This window comes from Haliotis rufescens, unplaced genomic scaffold (assembly GCF_023055435.1).
Source record: "Haliotis rufescens isolate VD_foot unplaced genomic scaffold, xgHalRufe1.0.p SCAF_1, whole genome shotgun sequence".
NCBI classification, from domain to species: Eukaryota; Metazoa; Mollusca; class Gastropoda; order Lepetellida; family Haliotidae; genus Haliotis; species Haliotis rufescens.
In genome coordinates this window covers 8,590,397-8,613,646 of record NW_025963779.1, presented here as the reverse complement: position 1 = coordinate 8,613,646, position 23,250 = coordinate 8,590,397, and the positions used below count along the sequence as shown (strand labels likewise).

The window sequence follows — 23,250 nt, the reverse complement described above, 5'->3', positions numbered from 1 at the left end:
AGTCAATGTCTCTTTGATGTATGTGTTCATATGGAGCTGGATAAATAATGCATTTTGGTAGAAAGTTCGGGCTCGCAGTGTTACATGAAGAGTTTTTTGCAGAATAATGGAAAGGTCACCAGCATGAGCAGCCATTCGTCTTAGTATGTCAATCTGTTCATATCTTCTGAAACCGCGGGGATGACACTGATGTATCCTTGGAGCAAGTAATGGGCACGAAATGATATCTACGCAACAGACGTCTCATCCTGGGTTAGAAAGGTTGTCTCTGTTTTATATGCTTGTCCGAGCATCGTATTGAAATATCGACACCTCACATTGCAACTCCCGGTCATGTGCTATGTAACTGACTGTGATGGCTTCCAGGCGTTGTCTGAGTTCTGGTGCCAGCCTCCACCATATCATGTTATATGTGACAGAACCTCCCTCGCATTTCTCCTTTGGAGGGCATGATGCGCTTGTGAATTCTATATTCTCCTTTCGATAACTTTGTGCTACCGGCACAAAGGCAATCTTCGTCTTGTTGATAAAGGCTTGAATAAAAAGAGTGCAAGGTTTTGTTATATGATACCCTACCCTAATATAAAGTCTCATCAGGATATATCGTGTAGACTTCGTTTCAACTACATACATAGAGAGGCAAAGAAGGATACTAATACATGAACAAATAATACTGTCAACATCAAATTAAAAACTGTTTCTCATTTGAGTTATTTGTTTGTCTCTTCTTCCAGGCAAAAGAAGGTACAGATTTAAAAATGTTATTTGAGCAAAACATTACAAACGTTATTTCATGTAGGCTTTCAACAGTCACCTGTAGTGACATACTCCTTGGTGTGATGGATGTAATATCGCCAATGATACCGTATCAAATTAATCACAATCGAATAACTATCTCTTTTGCGTTCCAGTTTTAGTCACCATGAAACAAACAGATGTGTATATTTTCCCCCTTTCATTTAGTTCTAACGCTTCAAATGGCATAATTAAAGACGTATTTTTGTTAAGGTTTAATAAATCTATGGTGGCACTTGATATATCTGTCACACATGTTTCAACACTACACGGACATGTATACAGCTAGATCACAACAGTTTCATACTTTTTTAATAAAATTATATATATCGACATTAAGAAACGAACCACGTCTGTCAGCATGACAAGCGTACCTTTACCTATAGTAAATACAGTAAATACCCGGTATTTGGACGGTAACATGCAGCCACATACACATCGATCCACGTTCTGTCCATCTGAGGTTATGACTTCATTTATAAATAGGCCCTTGTGATGTATGTTTGTGAGGTGTTTAATCTATCTGTATTATTATTGTTAATCGTTGCCTCTTGTGAGACCTGTTCAGATGTTAACGACCTTCACCCCGTCGAGTGCAGGAAGGACAACTCATTCCAACTGTGAAATCAATGAACACAATAATTCTTTGACTTTTATTATGATAGACTGCTTGCAAATTTAATCTTAGTAGAGTTTTATTTACAGTAATCAAACGTTACCAGTTGTACCGTAAGGCAGAAATAAATGTTGCACATTTCATTGGGACTATTGCCATATGAATACTGGACAATAATGTCCGTTGTTCTAGTCCATGTTCAAGACAAAGTTTTGTTTTGTTTGTTGTTTAACGCCGCACTCAGCAATATTCCAGCCATATGACGGCGGTCTGTGAATAATCGAATCTGGACCAGACAATCCAGTGATTGACGTTATGAGCGTCGATCCACGGATGTGGGATACGATGACATGCATCAAACAAATCAGGGAGCCTGACCACCTGATCCCGTTAGTCACCTCTTACGACAAGCATATAATGGGTTACTGAAGACCTTTTCTACCCCGGATCTTCACTGGTCTCAAGACAAAGAGAAGGTAATGCGCTCGTTCAGGTGTTTTGTATCCACTTTGTGATATAATTCCTGCGCAATGCCGAAACGCGGCTTAGTAACCATAACGAGTCGGAAGAGTGAGTGAGTATAGTCTTACGCCGCAATATTTAAGCAAAATACCACAGTGGGCTACACCAGAAATGGGCTTCACCCCACCGCCTGACGACTGAGAACAGATTTCGCAAGTATACCTTTCGTAATTATAACTGGTATGAAGGACCAGGTGCAATAAGGATATGTTCACATTGCTAATATCAAGCTTTCCCCCTTTCTTACACATGCAAACGTTTGCCTTCTGACACGATCAAGTACATGGATATGACTAGCGTGAGTGAAAAAGGCGATTTACTTTTACTTTTACTAGAAATATACGTACGTCATACCTGTGCTTGTGGGTGTCACCAAAGTGGTAAATGTCTGAGACCTGCATTTTTGTGCTTTCTTCCCACGTCAAGCTAAAATGCCGTGAACTAACGCAATCTACGAGTGAGTGAGTATAGTTTTAAGCCGCCTTTAGCAATATTCCAACAATATCACGGCTTCACACGTTGTACCAATGTCGGGAATCAAACCCGGGTCTTCGGCGTGACGAGCGAACGCTTTAACCACAAGGCTACCCGACCGCCCCTCTAAATCTACGAACATGACCTTGTACATATCGTATCCCAACTGCATGGATCGATGCTCATGATATCAATCACTGGATTGTCTGGTCCAGCTGTCATAAAGCTGAAATATTGCTCAGTGCGGCGTTAAACAACAAACAAACAAACACAGCGATATAAGTCTGATTGTTCATTCCCAGGTTAGGTCTTACACATCGGCTATAAACCAATGATGTAGCACCAGTCATTTTGCATTACAGATAATATGTGTCTATTTGTCTATGATGTTATATGTGTCTATGCATAAGAGGTCTTCAGCAACCTATGCTGTAAAAAACGACTATGCTTGTCGTAAGAGGCGACTAACGGGATCGGGTGGTCAGGCTCGCTGACTTCTCTGATGCATGTCATCGATCCCAATTGCGTGGATCGATGCTCATGATATTAATCAGTTGATTGTCTGGTCCGGACTCGATTATTTACAGACCGCCGTCATATAGCTGGAATATTGCTGAGTGCGGCGTTAAACAACAAACCAACCTACTATGCATAAGAAGACAGTTTTACATGTATGTGTCAACGTCTTCCCTCAATGTTTCGAATTATGTTCTTCTTGTATGCTAACCTACAACAAAAAAGTCGACACTCGTACGCTTGGACGTTTGTACACCCGTTCTCAATGGACAATGTGTATATGTATGTTTTTTTAACAAATCGTGTTAAGTTTCGTTCGTACATTCGACGTACTTTGCATGTTTGTGACGGGTGCCACCGGTGGGGCAGGATATGCTCACCGAACACCTGATATCATCATTATTTGATAGTGATTCATAAACACATGCTCATGATGTATTCCGAATCTTACAATCGACTCGCTTTTACTTGTAAGATTTCTTATGAACATGGAATGGTTTTGTCACTGTTATTCACTACAGCAACAGATGGCAACCTGCATGCACCTGCCATGGTATCGCTCGATATAGAAACATCATTAATATAAGGTAGTCCTATACTTATCCAGCTAATGCCCAAACACGACAAACGCTTCCGTTTATAAAGGGCAAGAACCACTTCCTTCATAAGTCTCCTCCAGACTTGGGGACGTTCTATTATTACAATTATCAAGGGTTAGGTTGAACAAAAAAGTTCATTTTTTTAAAGATCAATTACAAAATTGTTCTTGAATCTTTTTACATGGCTATGTTTTATCAACACAGACCTTTTCCCCGCCACAGCAGCTCTATCCTATACTTCCAGCAGGCGCTCTTTTAATCAAAGCGAACACGAACACAGAGGAAGCTACGTGGGTCATTATCGTACAATGGACTTGTGTCATGCAATGTTTCTGGTGGGGCAATTTATGTGTCTTTGTGACTAAACACTAGAGATAGATGTTTCCTTGCGAAGGGACTAATTGCCGCGAAATTACAGCCTTGGCATTTGGTACTTCGCAACCAAGTAGACAACTCATGAAGGCTAAATACATTTGGGTGGATTTAACAGGAAGTCTGTACTTCGAAAACATTAACGTTGTGTGTGTGATTGAAAGTATTCATGTCAGCCAATAAGTGTTTCGATGTTAACATAGTTTCTGAGGCATTTCTTCAATCCGAATTGTGTTGCATGTGTATGGGCTCGCATACATAAATGTATGCTGAGGCGTTCTGTGCCAAATGGTGAGGTGAAATTAGGTTTAACGTCACGTCAGGGATTATTGCACTTATATATAGCGATGTGGATGCATGTGTGTATGTGTGTGTGGCTGCTTGTACTGGTCCGGACTGATGCCGATTTATAGTGCTAGCTCACTGAGATACCATGCCACAGTTTCACATGAATACCCCACTCAGACACAGTATACTGACTCTGAGCTGACCAGTCCTTGTTTTAGCCGTTTAATGTCGAGCGTCAGACAGGGTAACAACAAGTTCCATCTTTTAACGTCTTTTGTTATGTCGTGGCCGGGGATCGAACCCCGGACCTTCCGCTCTCCGGGCGGACGCGTGCCAAATGGGCTTTTCACACAAAGGGTATAGAGGTAGTGGCATAATTGATCATTGCCCTTGTTAATACACATGCTCATTAAGAGAAAATCGGATAATTTTCACTTCACATCATGTCCTACAAAACCACCGTTCAAAGCCTTGTTTGTTTGTTGTTAACGTTAAACGATACACTCAGCAATATTCCAGCTATATGACGGCGGTCTGTAAAATCTGGACCAGACAATCCAGTGATTGCCCCATGAGCATCCATGCAATTGGGATACGATGACATGCATCAATCAAGTCAGCGAGCCTGATCACCCGATCCTGTTAGTCGCCTCTTACGACAAGCATGAATTGCTGAAGACCAATTCTAACATGGAGCTTTACGAGTATCCACGTCTTGTAGTGAGTGATCATGAGCATATTGTTTTACTCCGCATTTAGCACTGTCCTAGAAGACACAGTATCCACGATGGAATCTTCGTACTTGCCAGGGGGCACTGGTGGCTCAGTCGTCTAAGGCGCCGCGATTCGCTGTGCAGAGTTGCGTCCCTTTGGCACGCCAGAAACCTATGATTGTGTGTTCGAGTCCCGGTTCGCCCCGATTATGTTTCTAGGTTTGTCAGCACCATACCCGTGCTCGTGGGTTTCACCGAAGTGGTAAACATCTGAGACCTGCATCACTTCGGGCTTTCCTCCAACATTAAGCTGACACGCCGCGATATAACTGGAATAATGTTAAAAGCGGCGTTAGATCCAACTCACTCACTCACTCGTACTCGCCAGTTTGACTGGAGCAGTAGTCACGATAACAATACTTGTAGTCATACAACATGCATATCGTTGACTACGTTACATTTTTTTGGAATTATGTTTTATTCACATGTAATATAATTTACTTGATAATTTATTAGCTAAATATGTTCGTGGATATGACAGGGCTGCCATATTATCATATTCAGCCATTTTAATCAAGTACACCGGGTGTATTTTACTACAAATCAGAATATGGATCAAAAAAGTTTTACCTACACACGAAGAATTTAAATAGCTCAAGAATAATCGTTTAGAAACGCAATAATAGGTCTATAAGGCTTACCTAAAAGCATTACAAAACACTGAACCACATAATTACGACATTCGCGCTTGGTTACATACTTGACCTTGACCTTGAGGACTTCTGAAGGGAACGGTCCAGCCACCTGGACAGAAGAGGTAGTATTTATGATCTGATTCACTCACACATGCAAACAACCAGAACACAGTGACTAACGAGGCTTTGAGCACGTCAGTCGCCACAGGCCTTCCTTTTTTCATGTATGCCTGTTTCCTTTGATGTGATATGCTTGTCACGTTACACATTCATTCATCAATTTAGTGGCATTTATATGTGAATAAGAGTAATGCATCGGTTACTGTACGAGTGGATAGGTGCTTGGTGCGCGCGCGTGCGTGCGTGTGTGTATGAACATAATCAACCTTGGTCAAGGACAACAGTGTACAATTTTGCAGCAACGTTCCACACAATGATACTACCGTCAGTTTACAGACCTTACTTATTCTTAACATACCAAGCAGTCGCTGTGACATGACCATCCAATACACAACAAACTTTGTAGAGGGTACGGGGAACTTATAATTTTCTTCCCCAAATCCTAACATCAGGAAGTAGCATGAAAATTAATATCTTCCAAAGATATACAAGCCTCCGAAGCCGAGCGAAGATAATGTTTCACGCCACATCAGTTATCTTTCATCCATTCTAAAAGCGGTAGTTGTATGTGCATATCATCCATATAGATTCATCCGTGGTCGCCTCTGAGAGCATGTTTATTCCAGTGTGTCGGATCCAAACTGCTTGGCGATCTGAAGGTTCTAAATACGGTAACTCCAAAATGTCATCCTTTCATGGCAGTTGTGAATTGTTTATTATTTCTGTGCAGCGCCACTTGTCATTTAAAAATTTGCAGTGACAGTCCATTAGGTACTGACTATAATTCATGAAGAAATGGAAGTGAAAATTAATGAGCCTGCGTTTCCGGTTTTAAATGGGTTTCTAAAGTCTATAAATGTTTCTTCAATGCTTCTTTCTGCTAATCATGTCCATTATTACATCTTGCTGAAGAATATCTCATTCACGGCAAGTTAAGATTTGTATTTCCTTGGTGAGCTATAGATCTGATGAAGCATGCTTATCAGCTTAAGGAGTACATGTTTTGTAGGATTCGTTGTGGAAATTGACAAAGATTTTCCGAGTGAGACCATTGAGGAAACAGATAGGGAATAAATCTAAAGGTTTTCCCCGATTAAAGTTAGTTCTCAGCATCTTTTGTAAGTAAGCGACTTCTCAAGGGAGATTGTGTTGTGTGATGATTCCAGAATAGGTTTCAGAGCCTCATATATAATAGCGAACTAAAGTAGGGATTGGGTGGTCGGTTTCATTGACGTGTGTGCCCTTGTACTTTTCAGCTTTGAACCACATGTTGTGAGGGAATTGGTCGTCACCAACCAGTGCTTGCCGAATTGTTAGGCTCGGTGACTTGCTTGATTGTAATGTCATCGTATTCCAATTGGACAGAACGTTGGAACTGTCACTGGATCGTCTGGTCCAGACTCGATTATTTACAGATCGCAGTGAAATAGCTGGAAGACTGCAGAGTGTGGCGTTGAGGAACAAACAAACACATTTGATGCTTTTTACCTGGCCCAGACTCAAATAGGCCGTCCAACTAATACCCTCACTGCATAGGACTGTCCTTGAACACATGCAAGAAAGTGCACCTATTAGCGATATCGTTCTTGTTGGTGACCTAAACAAAGTCTGTATTTGTATTAACGCATCACTGAAAATCAGTGATGACACTAGGAAGCTACTAATCACCTCTCACTTCCCTTTAAACAGTGTTGTGAATCGTTCCTCACTGATATCACCATGAAAGAGCAAGCAGTCTTTACCATGTAATAACTTCAGTGGTACCATTATGCATTGTCTTCAGGAGACAAGAAAGGAGACAAATCCTTACCCTCGAAATTTCAGGCCAAGAAGCTTGTTATCCATACTTGGGAAGTTATTGGAGATGTATTTACATAATCATTTTCATAGAAATCAGTTTTATATAAGTTCCAATCCGGATGTGTTCCAGGACACTTACTGTCCCACAATTACTTGAAATCTATAAAAGAAATATTGTTTAATCTGAAGACAAGCATGACTTCTCTTGCACTTACCAGCTCTCTTTCAGAACAGACTCATTTAAAATATGAAATATTCTTTCCTCACACCTTTCAGGTTTTAAATGTGTCGTTAAACCACAAAAACATGAATACTCTTGTAACTTCTTTTCAAACATACTTCATGATCGTTTGAGACACCCCTGTCGTTCTCTCTATGCAGATTTTTTCAATTTAAGTCAATTGCCTGTGTGGAAATCGGTGTGAAAACGTCTGTCGCTTTTCGTTTTCGAATACCCTACTTATACTGCCATTTGAAGTATATCGTGTAACAATATATTCTCACGTGTGGGTCATTTTAGATGTTTTGGGACAAGATGTTTGACATTTGGCGTTGTTCTATGTTCTACTGAGACACTGTGTGCATCTCAATGTTGCGTCATTGCATGTATAGATGTGAGCGGTTTTCATCTAAACCTTGCAAGGCTCGCTTAATTTTCTTCAGGGTTGCCTTATGTTTCCTAACGAAGTAGCATTGCTACACTCTTTCAGTGCCTCGCGTATATATAAGTAAAAAATATTGGTATAAAAACATGTTTGAGTACATACAGCAACATATTTTATTTAAATATCGGTGCATCATTAACTCAAATCGACAATCAACTCAAAGCTACTTAACTAAAACATTTACACTATAAAAGCGCCAAAACATATTTCCATAAGTATAAATAAAGTGACAAAACACTTTCCGTATCCAATAGAAATCTCTGCATCAAGCATGGTCGATTTACGATTCCGACTATACCATGAGCATGTGTTTATGAATCACTATCAAATAGTAATGATACCAGGTGTTCGCAAAAAGGTGAACGTATCCTGCCCCACCGGTGGCACCCATCACAAACACATGAAAAGGTATGTCAAATGTTCACCTGAAAAGAACATATGGTACAAGACAAAATAAGGAATTGCATCGGACATAATTTTTGTCACTGATGCGTAAAATTGGAAATGTCCTCCACATATCTACCATAAAACATTTTGAAAGCTTTACTGAGGCCTTTAATGTTGTAACCTTCATCAAACAATTTCTGAGCAAGAGTCGTATGACTCTCTTTGAAATCTTGGTAGAAAGAGCATGATCGATTGTATTTCAAAAGTTGTAAAATGTAGACACCAAAGACTGGACCGGAGCTGCTGGAATATTGCTTGATATGAAGGGAAAGTTGACTATTGCAACGTTGACGTTATCCCCCCTTGTCATACAGTCTTGTGGAGAGTGTTTTGTCACTCTAAATCTGTATGCATATATCTTAATATGAAACAGATGAAGCGTTCTCACTGGTCTCCTTTACTTGTAGTTCTAGTTCCTAGTTTCTAAGAAATCTCTACCTAAAGCAGAGTCGACTGTACGATTCAGACCATATCATGAGCATGTGTTCATGAACCGCTATTAAATAGTGATGATACCAACATCAAACTAAACCAAAGCTTCGATTCCAAGCATTACCTTCGCCAACACCAAAGTGTTCGTGTGTAATGATGGCATGGTAGAATGGAGATAACTATGCCATGTTTCCAAATGTAGAGTTATAGCACCTGTAGATTTCACGGTGCTAAATTTAACATTTGAAATCTCACGCTGCGCGTTTGGTTCCAAATTCAGTTTATCACCAACGAGTCTACATGAAACAGGTCTACATTGAAAACACAGTATGTGCATCTCCTTATTGGACTCATGGTAGTTTGTCTAGACCTCATTACACATATTGCAGAATGCCATAACGCGACTGAAGTTTAAGTTTTTTATGTACATTCTTCGGATGGAAATGCCGAGATTTAATGAAGGAGCTGTCTAACGATGAGGTTTGAATCCTTTAGGAGATATTTTCTTTGAAGTGTCTTCTTCTCGTCCCTATCATGATCATCTGATTCTGATCGCAAGATTATTCTGCATCAGCTTTATGTGGATCAGTCAAGGTTTTACAGTGTACATATCCCAAGCATGTGTCAACCTCTACCACAGCATATGGATGTGTCAGAGTCAACTCTGCGACCTCTGAACCGACATGTACCTCGTTCAATATGGCGAACATCTTTCATTTCCAAGGGTGTCCAAGCAATGATATGTGATTCTAGTGTCGATTGGAGTAAATTAACGTCCCCTTATTCTCTGATCAATAACGAAAAGGATCAAAATACCCCTTTTTATCAGGACACATCGCCACCAATGATCTGTATCATCTTGTATGGCTTTCTCTGTGCACACTTACTGGTTTCTTGCCTCGCTGGCTTGGAAGACCAATGGTTCAAAATAAGGACAACAAGTAGAGTAACATTACGTTGTTTGGATTTTGATTTTGCTGAACGACTCGGCAATATTCAAGCTGTGCGACCTGTACGACCATGTAAATATTTGGGTCTGGACCAGACAAACCAGTCATTGACATGCAATCACACAAGTCACCAAATCTGACCACCCGATCAATTAAGTCGCCTCGCACGACAAGCGTACTAGGTTGTTGGGGAATATTTCTAACCCAGAATAGTATAATTAGTCGGATATGAACTAATTTCTTCAAAGGTAATAGCAGCTTCCGATAAGGTAGATAAGGCTTCAAGCCATATCAACACTTCATCTATTCTAAAATTGGCAATTTGAAGTGCATGTAACGGATATAGACTCATGGAGACCTATTCTAATCATGAATCTCTACAGGGGTCACAACTAAAGGGGTATTTTTGCGAGCCCGAGTTAAAAAACAACAGAGTTGTTCAGCGTAGCTGTATCAAACATGTTTGGGTACTTGTTAACTACGTATATCGTTGAGATGTTCTGTTGTAGCTTGTATTAGCACTGCCTACTATCAGCTATCAAGTGTTATGTCTTCTTAGTCTGTAGGTTAAGCTGTATATCGTTAGGAACTCTTGGGGAATATAGAAAGCATATAGATTTAAATGATTATGTTGCGGCTAGTTTGGACATCGGGTGGTTTTATTGCATTATTGCCTTGATTTGAGTAATTACGTATACACGGGTCTATTTGTGGAGGGGAGGTGAAATGGGGTTTAACGTCGCGAACATAGCGACGTCCATGGACTTGTGTGTGAGGCTGTTTGTACTAGTCCGGACTGATACCGATTTTATAGTGCTAGCCTACAAAGATATCATGCAGCCGCTTTACATGGTAACCCAACTCAGACACAGAATACTGACTCTGAGACGACCAGTCCTTGTTTTATTCTTTCAATGCCGAGCACCAGACAGAGAAACAAATACAGTGAAACCCTAACTTTCCTATATAACATAACTATCGTCCCGTGAAGAATCCGGGTTGGAATTGGTCTTCAGCAACCCATTCTTGTCGTTAAGGGGCGACTAACGGGATCGGGTGGCCGGTCAGGCACGCTGACTTCGTTGATTCGAGTCATCGTATCCAAACGTGTGGATCGATGCTCATGAAATCGATCCTTGGATAATCTTGTCCAGACTTATTTACAAACCACAGTCGTTAAGCTGGAATATTGCTGCGGCGTTAAACAAACAATGTAACAAACAAACAAGCAAACTAGCCTTGCTCCAAGGCTGCACTGAATGATAACTACAAGCTGTATATTATTTCTATCCTAAGAATACCAGTCTTTAATAAGGACAACATGCTCCCATTATTATATAATCTAGAAATTATGATTTATATTAATAATTATTATCTTAGAGACTTGTGCAAGTCTAGTTCTGCACCACAATTGGACTTCGTCTGGTGCACAGAGATACATGTAGGTCATCACCTGACCGTGTGGCTGACAGCCAGATCACAGATTTAGTAGCCATAGTGTGAGTGAACAAGTGGAAGTGAGTTTGGTTAACATCACTTTTCACAATTTTTTCAGTTGGGAAGAAGCCCTAATTAACACAGGTCATGGACAAGAGGGGGCACGGGTGGCCCAGTCGTCTAAGGCGCCGCGATTCACTGTGCAGGGTTGCGTCCCTTGGGCACGCCAGAAACCCGGTTCGCCCCAATTATGTTTCTAGGTTTGTCAGCACCATACCCGTGCTTGTGGGTTTCACCGAAGTGGTAATCGTCTGAGACCTGCATCACTTCGGGCTTTCCTCCCACATTAAGCTGACACGCCGTGATATAACTTGAATGCTGTTAAAAGCGGCGTTAAACCCATCTCACTCACTCATGGACAAGAAACCCATCAACACTGTATTTGCTGACAAACCAAAGATCACAACCTGTCTTGGTGCAACGAGGAGAAGCAACTCTGCATAGGGAATTGGCATGACTTATGGCCTTAGTAAAACTATATTTTAGAAGACGGATTAACAAGAGATTACCTCTGTAAAGCGATTCGCTAATTTCTCAACAAAAGGGTGACCGACATGGAATTTGAAAGTCGCCGATTGTATTGAAACTGTTGGGAGTCAAATACTTGGTCTGCGGTGACCTGAGGAATAATCAAAATTGTTCCAAAGGACAGAGACAGGTCTGGGCCAGGTGGGTGATGGCATGTTCAAGAGCTATCAAGGCCGCCAGCAAAAGGAACCATCAGCCTTTTTTCCAAGATAACTTTATACATAAACGGCATGTTTAAAAAAGTTAAAGATTTGTTTTGGAGTTTTGCTGCATATGAATCCAGGATATATTATAGTATGGGATGCTGGGTATTAGGTTTAAAGAGATAGTCCATCAATATTTTGTTTGGAGTTTTGCAGCATATAAATTCAGGATATAGTGTTGTATAGAATGCTGGGTTTTAGGTTTAAAAAGTTAGTCCATCAATATTTTGTTTGGAGTTTTGCAGCATATTAATTCAGGATAAATTATAGTATAGGATGCTGGGTATTAGGTTTAAAAAGTTAGTCCATCAATATTTTGTTTTGGAGTTTTGCAGATTATGAATTCAGCATATAGTGTAGTATAGGATGCTGGGTAGCCTAATACCCTAATGATGGTAGCCTGGATTCATAGGTATATATTTTCTTTTGAGGTTATTCCTCTATGATGTGTGTATAAACTTAAGAGTTAGCTAAACTCGGCATACCTGGGATCATTAAATTGTGCTAGAAAGAAGTATAGTAACATAAAAGAAACACAGATAACTTGTTTATTGTTTACTTTAATCAGATATCCTGATATTTATGTCAGTACATTGCACACAGTCTTCATGCGAATCAACATTTGAACTAAATACATGAGACTTGATCTCTTACACAAATATATCCTTGTTAATGATTGTGATGGAAACACAAATAGAAGATGACCTTTACCTTAACGAAGTGACTTGATTAGCTGAGGTAGAGCAAGCAGTAGCCATGGTGATGCACCATTGTATGCTAATCAAAAACAAATAACAGAAACGTAACAAAATAGAAACGCAACCAATCTATCCTGATCTGATAAATTTGCTATTTCTATTCACAACAGTTGAAACAAGATCTCTGTTGATGACTAAAAAGCTTTTTAAACACACAATATTCAAACCAATCTTTGTTGACTGCATATTTCTAATACAGTAAATTGAGACTATAGATGCACCAAGGTTTTCCAAAAGCTATTCTAATCTTAAGTACAAAGCAAAGAGTTTGTTGTTTTTCATCTGGTAAACACAACTATATACTGTGAAACTGTTTATCCTGAAGGTCCTTTTCCCAGTGAGATTGTTTGGAGTAAAAAATATCTGGAGTAACAAATATCTGGATTAACGAATCATGTGACTTTGTTGTCTTTGTATCTTAGTATGTTGTTTGTGTTCCTTCGTAAGTAGAATGGATTCCGTTGACGTCCTACACAAGATGTCCTTGAAACTACCAAAGTGTTACTGTAATAATGTTTTCCACTTGATACATGAAAAATATTAATATCATATACTGGTATGTGCTTGTAAGTTGTTTATTATTTCAGAGAAATATTTCAACCAAAGGCATGATTATTTTTTAAAATCATGATCAAATTATCACATAAAATTCATTAAAAAAAATAATCTAAGATTTTAAATACATTCTCAGTATGTGACACAGTTGACTTGCTCTGTCCTCTTAACATTGGAAGTATTTTCATGCTTTCTGCTTCAACTAATGAGAAAAACATTTATTAGAGGTACATTTGATCCCCATCATTCTCTGTTCAACCAAACGTTGACTAGCTTAACAGGACCCATGCTTGAAGATTCTAAAATTATTTTCCAAGCGAAGTCATTTCATCCCACTATAGCATTTGTATTAGAAAGGTATGTAGAGAAGCAAAATACCATCTTTTCTAATACACGTCGGAAATATCAATATCAAATATGGATTTCACAGTCTAATTGATACCATGAAATTTACTTCCATGTAAACATTATCAACAAGCAATAGTTGGAATGATGGTTTTAAATATAACAAATTACTGTTTTCTGCATATTTTGCCATTTTCCTTGCATTGCCTTTTAAGTAGAATGTCAGACTCAGTGTGAACATACTCTCTATGTCTCTGCACTCCTCCTCAAGGTAATGGAGTGAAACCTACAGAGGAGACTAACGAGGAGAAGACTGGAGAAGAGGCAGATACAGCTGACTTCCACTCTGCTTTTTTAATCAGCCGCGTTATTTTGAAGTTTCATCTGTATTTAAGATGCATTCTTCAACACTTGGTGATTTTGGCAGAAAATGAGAGTTCAAGGCCTATGACTTAGATTTCAACCACTAATATGAGTTCCCATGAAATATTTCATCATACTTGTCAGAATGTTTAACAATTGCAAACTTCTTACAATCAGGAAAACAAATAATTTAAAATACTTAGTATTCAAAGACAATTCACTTTTAATGTACAATTATTTTTTATACCAACATAAAATAATTCCATTTCATTAGCACAACTTTCACGAAATTATGAAGATATTACCTTTATTAGTGATATACTTTATGTTACAAAATACATAAAAATAACAAATGAATGACCTCCATATAAGCCTAAACTATGCAACATTTGTCAGTAAACACGTGGAAGTTGGGTTTTTTTCAAACAATGTGAAAAAATTAACTTTATGATTTTTTAGATGAAGATGAATAAGTCTTGATCAATTCATATATGTACATCAGGCTTCTGATATTAAGTGTAAAAAAATCGTCAACTTTTGAAATATCTTCAAGATCCCAGGAATTTTGAAATGTTTTCACTCTTTGGTGAAAAAAACCAACAAATATATATTCCATCTTTACATGTTTTCCCGAGCTCTTGAAAATATACCCTTCAATGAGTGTAATGTAATGTGAGTGGATTAGTGACAGCACTTGTGACCAGAAGGAATATTTTTGGTTTGAAAAAGAAAGGTATTTTCATGAGTTATTATTTGCCATGAATCAAAAATTTTATAAAAGTATTAAAACACAACATTTCCCATTCAAGACAGATGTTTTTTGTACAATGTCCTGATATCAATTTCTATTGTACAGATCAAATATTAAATCTAAAATATTTCAATTTAAACAGAAATACAACCAAAATAGGTCAGTAACAGTACTCCAATCCATTTCAAACAAAAGAAATAGATACTGTTTAAACCATATCAAATGAAGATAGAATATGATTACATATTTACACATTCAGTTTTAATTGGAGTTACGTCTGCTATTAAACTGACCCTATCCAACACCCAAAAAATCCATGTAGCGATACATGTACTTCCTTTTTCCTTGAATTTTTTGTAAGAATTCTTATATCATGAAAATAATAACTGATGTCAATGCACAAAAAAAACGTAAAACACAAATATGTGCCCTGGACACAAAACTACACTGACTTTTTATGAATCGGGAGTGACCATTTTATATCCTGGGGGTGGAGAGGAACCTGGGACTTTTGTAAGAGATTTGATATGTTTTGGTCACTTCTTCAAAACACACATATATATTTCTCTGAAAGGAGAGGTCGAATAATTTTGTTTTCTTTCACAACCCACTTATTTTCAGGACATCCAGCAAGTCCATCAAACTTGACTTGCCTTTGCTTGTGTTTGTGACAGGTGCCACTGATGTGGCAGGATACTATCACCTTTTCAGGAACACCTGTATCATATCTATCTGATAGTGATTCATAAACACATGCTTAAGATATACATGCAGTCTGAACCATACAATGGACTCTGCTTTTGGTCATTTCATATAATTTTCACCACTATTTTGCCTGTTACACCCAACAGAATCTGTTTTGTCAGATAATTGAGACTTGTTACTCTCTGGCATTGACATTTTATATTTATGATTATCGAAAGGCTTGTTTTCTCTTTTTTTTCCCCTTTTATTATTTTTCCCAGTATTTTCTTAAATGCCAAGCCTAGCTTCTAAGAATAGCAAATGGTCAGTCCCTATGGCATAAATTAATAAATGTTGTAGTTCCAATATTTCAACCAATCCTACGTTTTACTTTTCGTTGCCATCGTTGCAGTTATATTCCCACCAAATACATTGCAGATGCAACATTGATATTCAGCTTGATATATTCTGTTGATACATGATTAACCTGACGACCAACCCTGTGTTGGTTGTTCTTGTACAGAACCACAACATTCATATTTAGGCCTAATTTGATTGTACTGCCGTGATGCTTGGCATCAGTCATACTGCATAAACTCCACCAAGATGAACATGCAAACATTTTCTTTCCATATTTACTTTCAGAAATTACATTTCATATATGATTACATGAAATACAAAGTTAAAAAAACATTATCAGGTATTATTTATTATCTAACACTAAAGGTTAAAGTACATCATATTTCATTCAGTATGTGATCAATATTTATTCAATTCCAATAATATAATATTTATTGATATACATTTTATTATTGTCATTTTCTTTTATACAAGTACCTTCAAATTTATTATTTAATTAGAAATGTTCAAATTTTCAGAGATTATACAGTACAAATTCCTTGTTTTAACCTGTGCATATCACAAATTCCTGATATATTATACTGTACAACAAAATCTAGCCTATCCAATCTGTACACCTTTGTACTGTACATGCCTCTCTGTACAGGTAAACGTGAATACATACTTTACAAATTGTACAACTTAGTTGTTATTATCATTTCTTATATACAATTCTACTGCTTGTGAAAGAACACATTAACAGCAGTTAGGAAATCAGGATATCAAGATGTACACTCGGGTGAAACTCAAGCAGTCACTCTTGTGAAATCTTGATCTTCCTAAAATAATTGGGGTGGCAGTTGGAGAATAAGTCTGTCATGGAGTCAATCTTCAGGAGTCACAGTCCTTTACCATCAAAGCTGTGCTAGTCTTGTGGTGCATCTAATTTCATTTCAAAGCTGTGTTCTTGATTGTTGTTCTTTTAACACTATGCTTTTAAACAAAAATCAGGAAGTAGTCGACTTCAGATTCCGAAGAATTCAATTTCACTGAAAAATGTTTCGATGTTCAAAGTCAACTTTGGTCTTTCAGTGCACAAATTACGTAGTTTGAAACTCATGCTTGAACTGACTTTCATCCAGCGTCAATCTTGCAAACATGTCTGTGCAAACACACCTGATTTGCAAAAACTGAATTCCCACAGAAATGCAGCCATCACAACCTTTGAGAAATGTTCCAAGACAATCATAAATAACTGGCATTGAAAACAAGTCATATTTCTGAAATATACAAATTTGTATATTTCTGCCCCGATTCAAGTTGAGGCAAAACTCAGAAGCAAGCAACATATACAACATGGCTGACACACACTTCGAAATGTCACATAGCTGTTAAAAGATTCAACTCTATTTTGATGTGTCCAATTCTGTGTTAGGTGTTAGTCAGAGAACCTGTTAAGTACAATGGCATTGTATGAAATTTAATTTGGGAGAAAGAAACAGTTCTAGGCCTCCGTAGCCGAGGTTGACTCATGGACAGCGTGTAAAGTAATGTACGAGTTCAACATCAGCCTGTAATGCTGCCTTAATCCAAACCAGCCAATCATAGCTGGAGGTGTCTCATTTGCACCAATCAGATTGCACAAATCCCTTTACAGGTAAAGACTCTGGTTACATAGTAACCAAAGCTCTTTCTTCATCTGTCAGTTGATGTGAGAACAGATTGCACTCTCCCATGTTTTTATTAAGATTATCCTGTACAAAATAGTGTGAAATATTATAGGACATCAACATGTCTTGTTAAATCAAATGCTGATTTAAATGGAAGTCTCATACTTGTCCAGTCATTGGAAGGTTTACTTCCTATGATTTTGCCTCACTTTCACAAGTAACCTCATAGGATCCTTCTTGACCAATCAGGTGAATCCTTTCACAGACCTCTTTCTCTCATTGGCTGTAACTCCATTGTATTCCATTGGACAGTTTCAGCAACCAATAGAAACCAACCTCCAGCCTGTTTGATGTCTCATTGGTTGTTTTGAAAGTGGAAAATAGATTGCACCAATCATATTGCTGACTGCTTGTTCAGCTACATGTACACCAGACTGTATAAGGCACAGATAACTTGATCTAGGTGTCAGTGTCATAAGACACAGCGAACCAGGAGAAGGGAGACAACTAGGGACAACATCAGCGATGTTTTTGCATAGCTTGAGATAGATACCCCTGCGTGGTTCGGATGGATCTGGGAACCAGTACCTGCAAAATACAGGGGAGTTTATTGTCACTCTGTATCTTTAAAATGAAGCAAATGCTGAAAAAAGTTATAAGACATTTTCTGATTATATACCTGATGTCCAGAACAATTCATCAAGTGAACACAAACTTCACCATGCACTTTACCTTTGGAAAGGCCTTGAAACATATATTAATATCAATTTCTGAAACAAACACATCTCATCTTACACAAATAATGATCAAATTACATTCTTTCCCTTTTTGCATCCTGGGGTATTTTCATGGCATAATACCTACATCTTCATTAACAGTTCCCCTATCGCTATTATGTCAACTGAAGGCAGAAATTGAATTAAGGATGAGTCTTCGTCATGCCTAGGAGTTACCAGATGAGTATTAACTGTTTGGTTGGCATTCTAGAAGTTGGAGAAGTTTATCCATAAATCTCTATGTATTTTTTTTTAAAGGTTATTATTGTATACAAGCTACAGAAGAAAATGTGGAAAACCTATCTCCACATCTCAGATTACTCAAGACCGCTTACTAGAATAATGACCACAATTTTCTTGGCCGTACATATACAGGGATAACAAAATAGTCCATTTGTCTTTGACTGTAAGGACCTGAGAATGCTTTGAAATGAGAGACAGGATATTATGGAACAGCACATACCGGTAATTGTGCCTGTGACAGAACAAATGGAATAGTGTATAGCAATTACTCATCCTCGTCTATACCTCAGCAATAACATTACATGACCTTACTGAGATTTATCAACTGGAATGCCTTTGAAACACAGCTAATACACCAAAGCCTCCAGAGGCTAGTTAACAACAGCAGAAAACATTAAAGATATCAATTCCAAGAGCATATTGTTTTATTTACATTTACTTCATACTGAATTTATGACCCATAACTGATTAAAGCTGACAATTTCTAGAGTAAAAGAAAAAATAATGCATTGCAGAAAATCTATAAAAAGATCTTTATTTCTGAACATTTCTTTGAAATATATCTAAGATAAACCTTGATATTTCAGTACTTGCTTAAATCTGATAAGAAATTATGACATACAGCTTTAGGGATGATCCCCTGTGATACATTTCCTTGCTCAATATGGTTCCTATTTGCCATCATCAACAGAAATCTTCATCACTTTATCACTACATTCTGTTTCTACAGACAGAGACTTCCATGTGGCAGTGAAAGCTCTGATAGAATGAAGGTTCAGGCCCACAGACTGCACTGTCCATTGCTGCCATAATCTCTAAAGAATACATGTTACAGAAAATGGATTGATATTCCAAGAATATACTGGCTGAGGGTCCCTAGGATATACAGTAAGCTGGGGGGATGTAGGGATGAGTTGTGCCAGTTAAAATTGTGTTATGGTCTGTAGCAATTCACATTGGCTCTATGAACTGATACATATTGGAGACATGTTGATGGCACCAAGGGTGGTAACTCTTATTATACATTCAAAGATACTATTTTTGGCCATTTTTGGTGACCTAAATAATAAATAAAGTTGTGGCTATGTTTGATATTTTTACCAGAATAAATATGCTTATGTTTCACTTGTAATCTATTAATGTACGTTAATATAGTCTACTTTCTTGTTACCATTTTCATTTTAAAACATGTTTTTAAAAAGTTCATGGTTCATTAATTCAAAATGGTTCGGCAACATCATATTGATAAATATATTGATAATTTGCATTGCTATGAAACTGTGCATCATTATAGTGTTACATCTGTGACAGAGGACCTAAATGTTTCTCAGCCAGTAGGATGCAACAAAATAGTTTGCTAAGAGAATTAATGGTTGATAACTGTAGTATATAACTTACATTAATCAATACTGAAAATACTTATCAACAGTATCAATGAAGACTTGGCTAACAATAACAAGAACTTGTACCGTAATGTCACTTTCAAAGAATAAAGAATTTCAAATCCATAAGTCAACAATGTCTCCATATTTGAAAAACATGATAATCAATACTTGTATCAAATACTATTCATGAAGAAAAATATTCCTCAAAAATATTTTCATTTGGCATTTCACTGAATTTCAATCTTTATAAATAAACTTCAACTTTTATAAGAAAAACAACTAGAAAAAAACATGCAAAGGTTTCATGTTACAGACAGTATTATGGACACTGTTTGGAGAAAATAAACAGAATAAACAACAGACGAAGTTGACATAAAAAAAAAGTTCAAATTACATTCATAATTCTATATGGCTACATTCTGAATCAAGTTGGAGAAATAAATAGGATATGCATTCAGTATGTGTGTAGAATTGTTATAATTACTACTCAACAATGGATGTCCAATATTGAATTATCGATTGAAAGCTATTGCGTATTTCTTACAAAAAGTGCATAAAATGTGCTGACACAGGTTTTATTTCCGTGATTCATGACTGCATGCGTAATTCATTGAAAAAAACGAAGGAACAAAAACATGTACTTACCACGTTTTACATTTGTTGTATCAGCTGAAATGAAAGAAATTACATAGAGTACAAAAATGAATCATGGTATAGATATAACATTCTTCTTGGGGATGTAACTGCATGTTATGTTCAGCCATTGTTGAATAATAATAGTAATAATAATAATAATAATAATAATGATAATAATAAAAGCAAGAAAACCCTTGCCACATTCATAAGAAATCTCTGCTAAAGGCAAGAGTTGAAGCTTTCCTAGCATGGTCTTATCATCTGAATTATCACATGACTAAAATGGAACCATGAACCACAGAAAATGAAAAAGATCCCCCAAAATGCCACACTGGCCCTGTCTGAGGATAATCAAGGTCTGTGGATGCAGTTGGCAAGAAGTACTTATTTATTATTTTTCTTTCCTATTAAAGGACAAGGGATTCCCAAAGAGATGCTGATAATATGAATATTCTTATAGGTGATATTCATATCTAAATGCATCTCTGCACTGATCAGAAGAGTGAGTGAGTGAGTGAGTGAGTGAGTGAGTTGGGTTTAACGCCACTTTGAACAGTATTCCAGTCATATCGCGGCGTGTCAGCTTAATGTGGGAGGAAAGCCCGAAGTGATGCAGGTCTCAGACGTTTACCACTTCAGTAAAACCCACGAGCACGGGTTTGGTGCTGACAAACCTAGAAACATAATCGGGGTGAACCAGGATTTGAAACCACAATCATAGGTTTCTGGCGTGCAATTCTGCACAGCGAATCGCGGCGCCTTAGACGACTGGGCCATCCGTGCCCCCCTGATCAGAAGAACACAACATTGATGCTGAATAACTGGACTTCCTTCAAAAGGTGATAGGAATAAAATGTCCAGATAACAAGAGTTAATGGTTGGTTTGTTGTTTAATGATGCACTTAGCAATATTCCAGATATGACGGCGGTCTGTAAATAATCGAGTCTGGACCAGGCAGTCCAGTGATTAATATCATGAGCATCGATCCACGCAATTGGGATCGATACTATGCATCAACCAAGTCAGCGAGCCTGACCACCTGATCCCTTGAGTCGCCTCTTACAACAAGCATAGTCGCCTTTTACGGCAAGCGTTGGTTGCTGAAGACCTATTCTACCCTGGAATCTTCATGGGTCAGATAACAAGAGATACTAGTCAATGTAGAGAACACCTCACATACTAACATATGATTTAGTGACATACTTCTTTTACATAAACCTTTCTTATTGAGCACAACAGTAAATAATTTTCAGCAATATTCTTAGTTCCCTTACTTCTTTCCATCAGGATATTTACCTTTATATAAAATCAATTATTATTCTCAAACTTTTTTTACAAGTCCTAACAGATATACTACTCCTTGGCATAACTGGAATAGTAAAGACAAAATTCAAAACACCAACAAAACAATATTAATCTCACCGAACTGGGAAAAGAATAAAGTCTACAGGAAACTATATAAGGGTATGATTCTATACAAGGGTATGAAACTATATAAGGGAATGTTTCTGTTTCATAAAGCATGAAAAAGACATTCTGTGACTTATGTGTGTTCAACACAAACCTATGACTGAGTCATATATAGAACGTACCACAACCACTATATTCAGTATGAACAAAATCATCATAAATATCTCAACACGATGTGTTTTGGATAATGATAAATAAACATTATCTTCTTTACAAACATAGCCATACATTTTTGACGGTTCATGAAAATTTCTTTTAACAAAAATATTATTCATATTAAATATTGTTTTACCTTATTACCAATTTTTAGATTATATAAAGATTGCTTACTTGTTTATGCATGTGTAAGGTGTATTTGATCGACATGTATAAATCTCATGTCAACTGTGACTATACTGCACATAGCTTTACTGTTTTAGTAGCAAATAAATGATCATTGATATTAACTCTGCTTCTTGTAATGTTCAGAGGGCACAGGCGGCCCAGTCATATAAGATGCTGCAATTCGCTGTGTTTAGTTGCCTCCCTTTGGCATGCCAGGAACCTATGATCATGGGTTCGAATCCCGTTTCACCCCAATTATGTTTCTAGGTTTGTCAGCACCAGTTATAAACATAGTTTACTGTACGTGGCTTTAAATGGAAAATACAGTACACTATAGATAAAACAAAATCAAATGGAAAACTAATTTTAGTTTGTTATAACATAGTTCGTTATAAGCATATATACAACATCTATACAGCAAATGTCTGGATCAAAAATTAAGTTCGTAATATCCTGTTTCGTAATAAGCGTGTTTGTTATAAACGTAGTTTACTGTACAACCAGTTATGGTTGATATCTTCTGTTATGTAGACAAATATCAATCTAAATATAACATTTGAGTTATCTTAAAGATACATATTTATATATTATGAAAATAACATGGAGTAGAGATCAGTGTGGAGGTAAGAAAGAAAAAGTCTTACCCCCATAAAACCAAAAATGAGGCAGAAATGTGATTACGATGCTGAGGTTTGTGTACCTGTACCCACCATGGAAC

General features: G+C 37.4%; 1 protein-coding gene across 6 annotated transcripts in view; it reads right to left on the bottom strand.

Annotated features, from left to right (window-relative positions):
* Positions 1-12,766: 12,766 nt before the first annotated feature.
* Positions 12,767-23,250, bottom strand: part of LOC124136674 (zwei Ig domain protein zig-8-like) — a 429,679-nt gene continuing 419,195 nt past the window's right edge. For all 6 annotated transcript variants that reach the window (XM_046502651.2, XM_048401631.1, XM_048401677.1 and 3 more), the window contains 2 exons: positions 20,747-20,770; positions 12,767-18,285 (listed from right to left, as the gene is read on the bottom strand). In XM_046502651.2, coding sequence (XP_046358607.1) covers positions 18,170-18,285; positions 20,747-20,770 — 140 coding nt within the window. In that variant the 3' untranslated portion in view covers positions 12,767-18,169. The remainder of the gene's footprint in view (positions 18,286-20,746; positions 20,771-23,250) is intronic.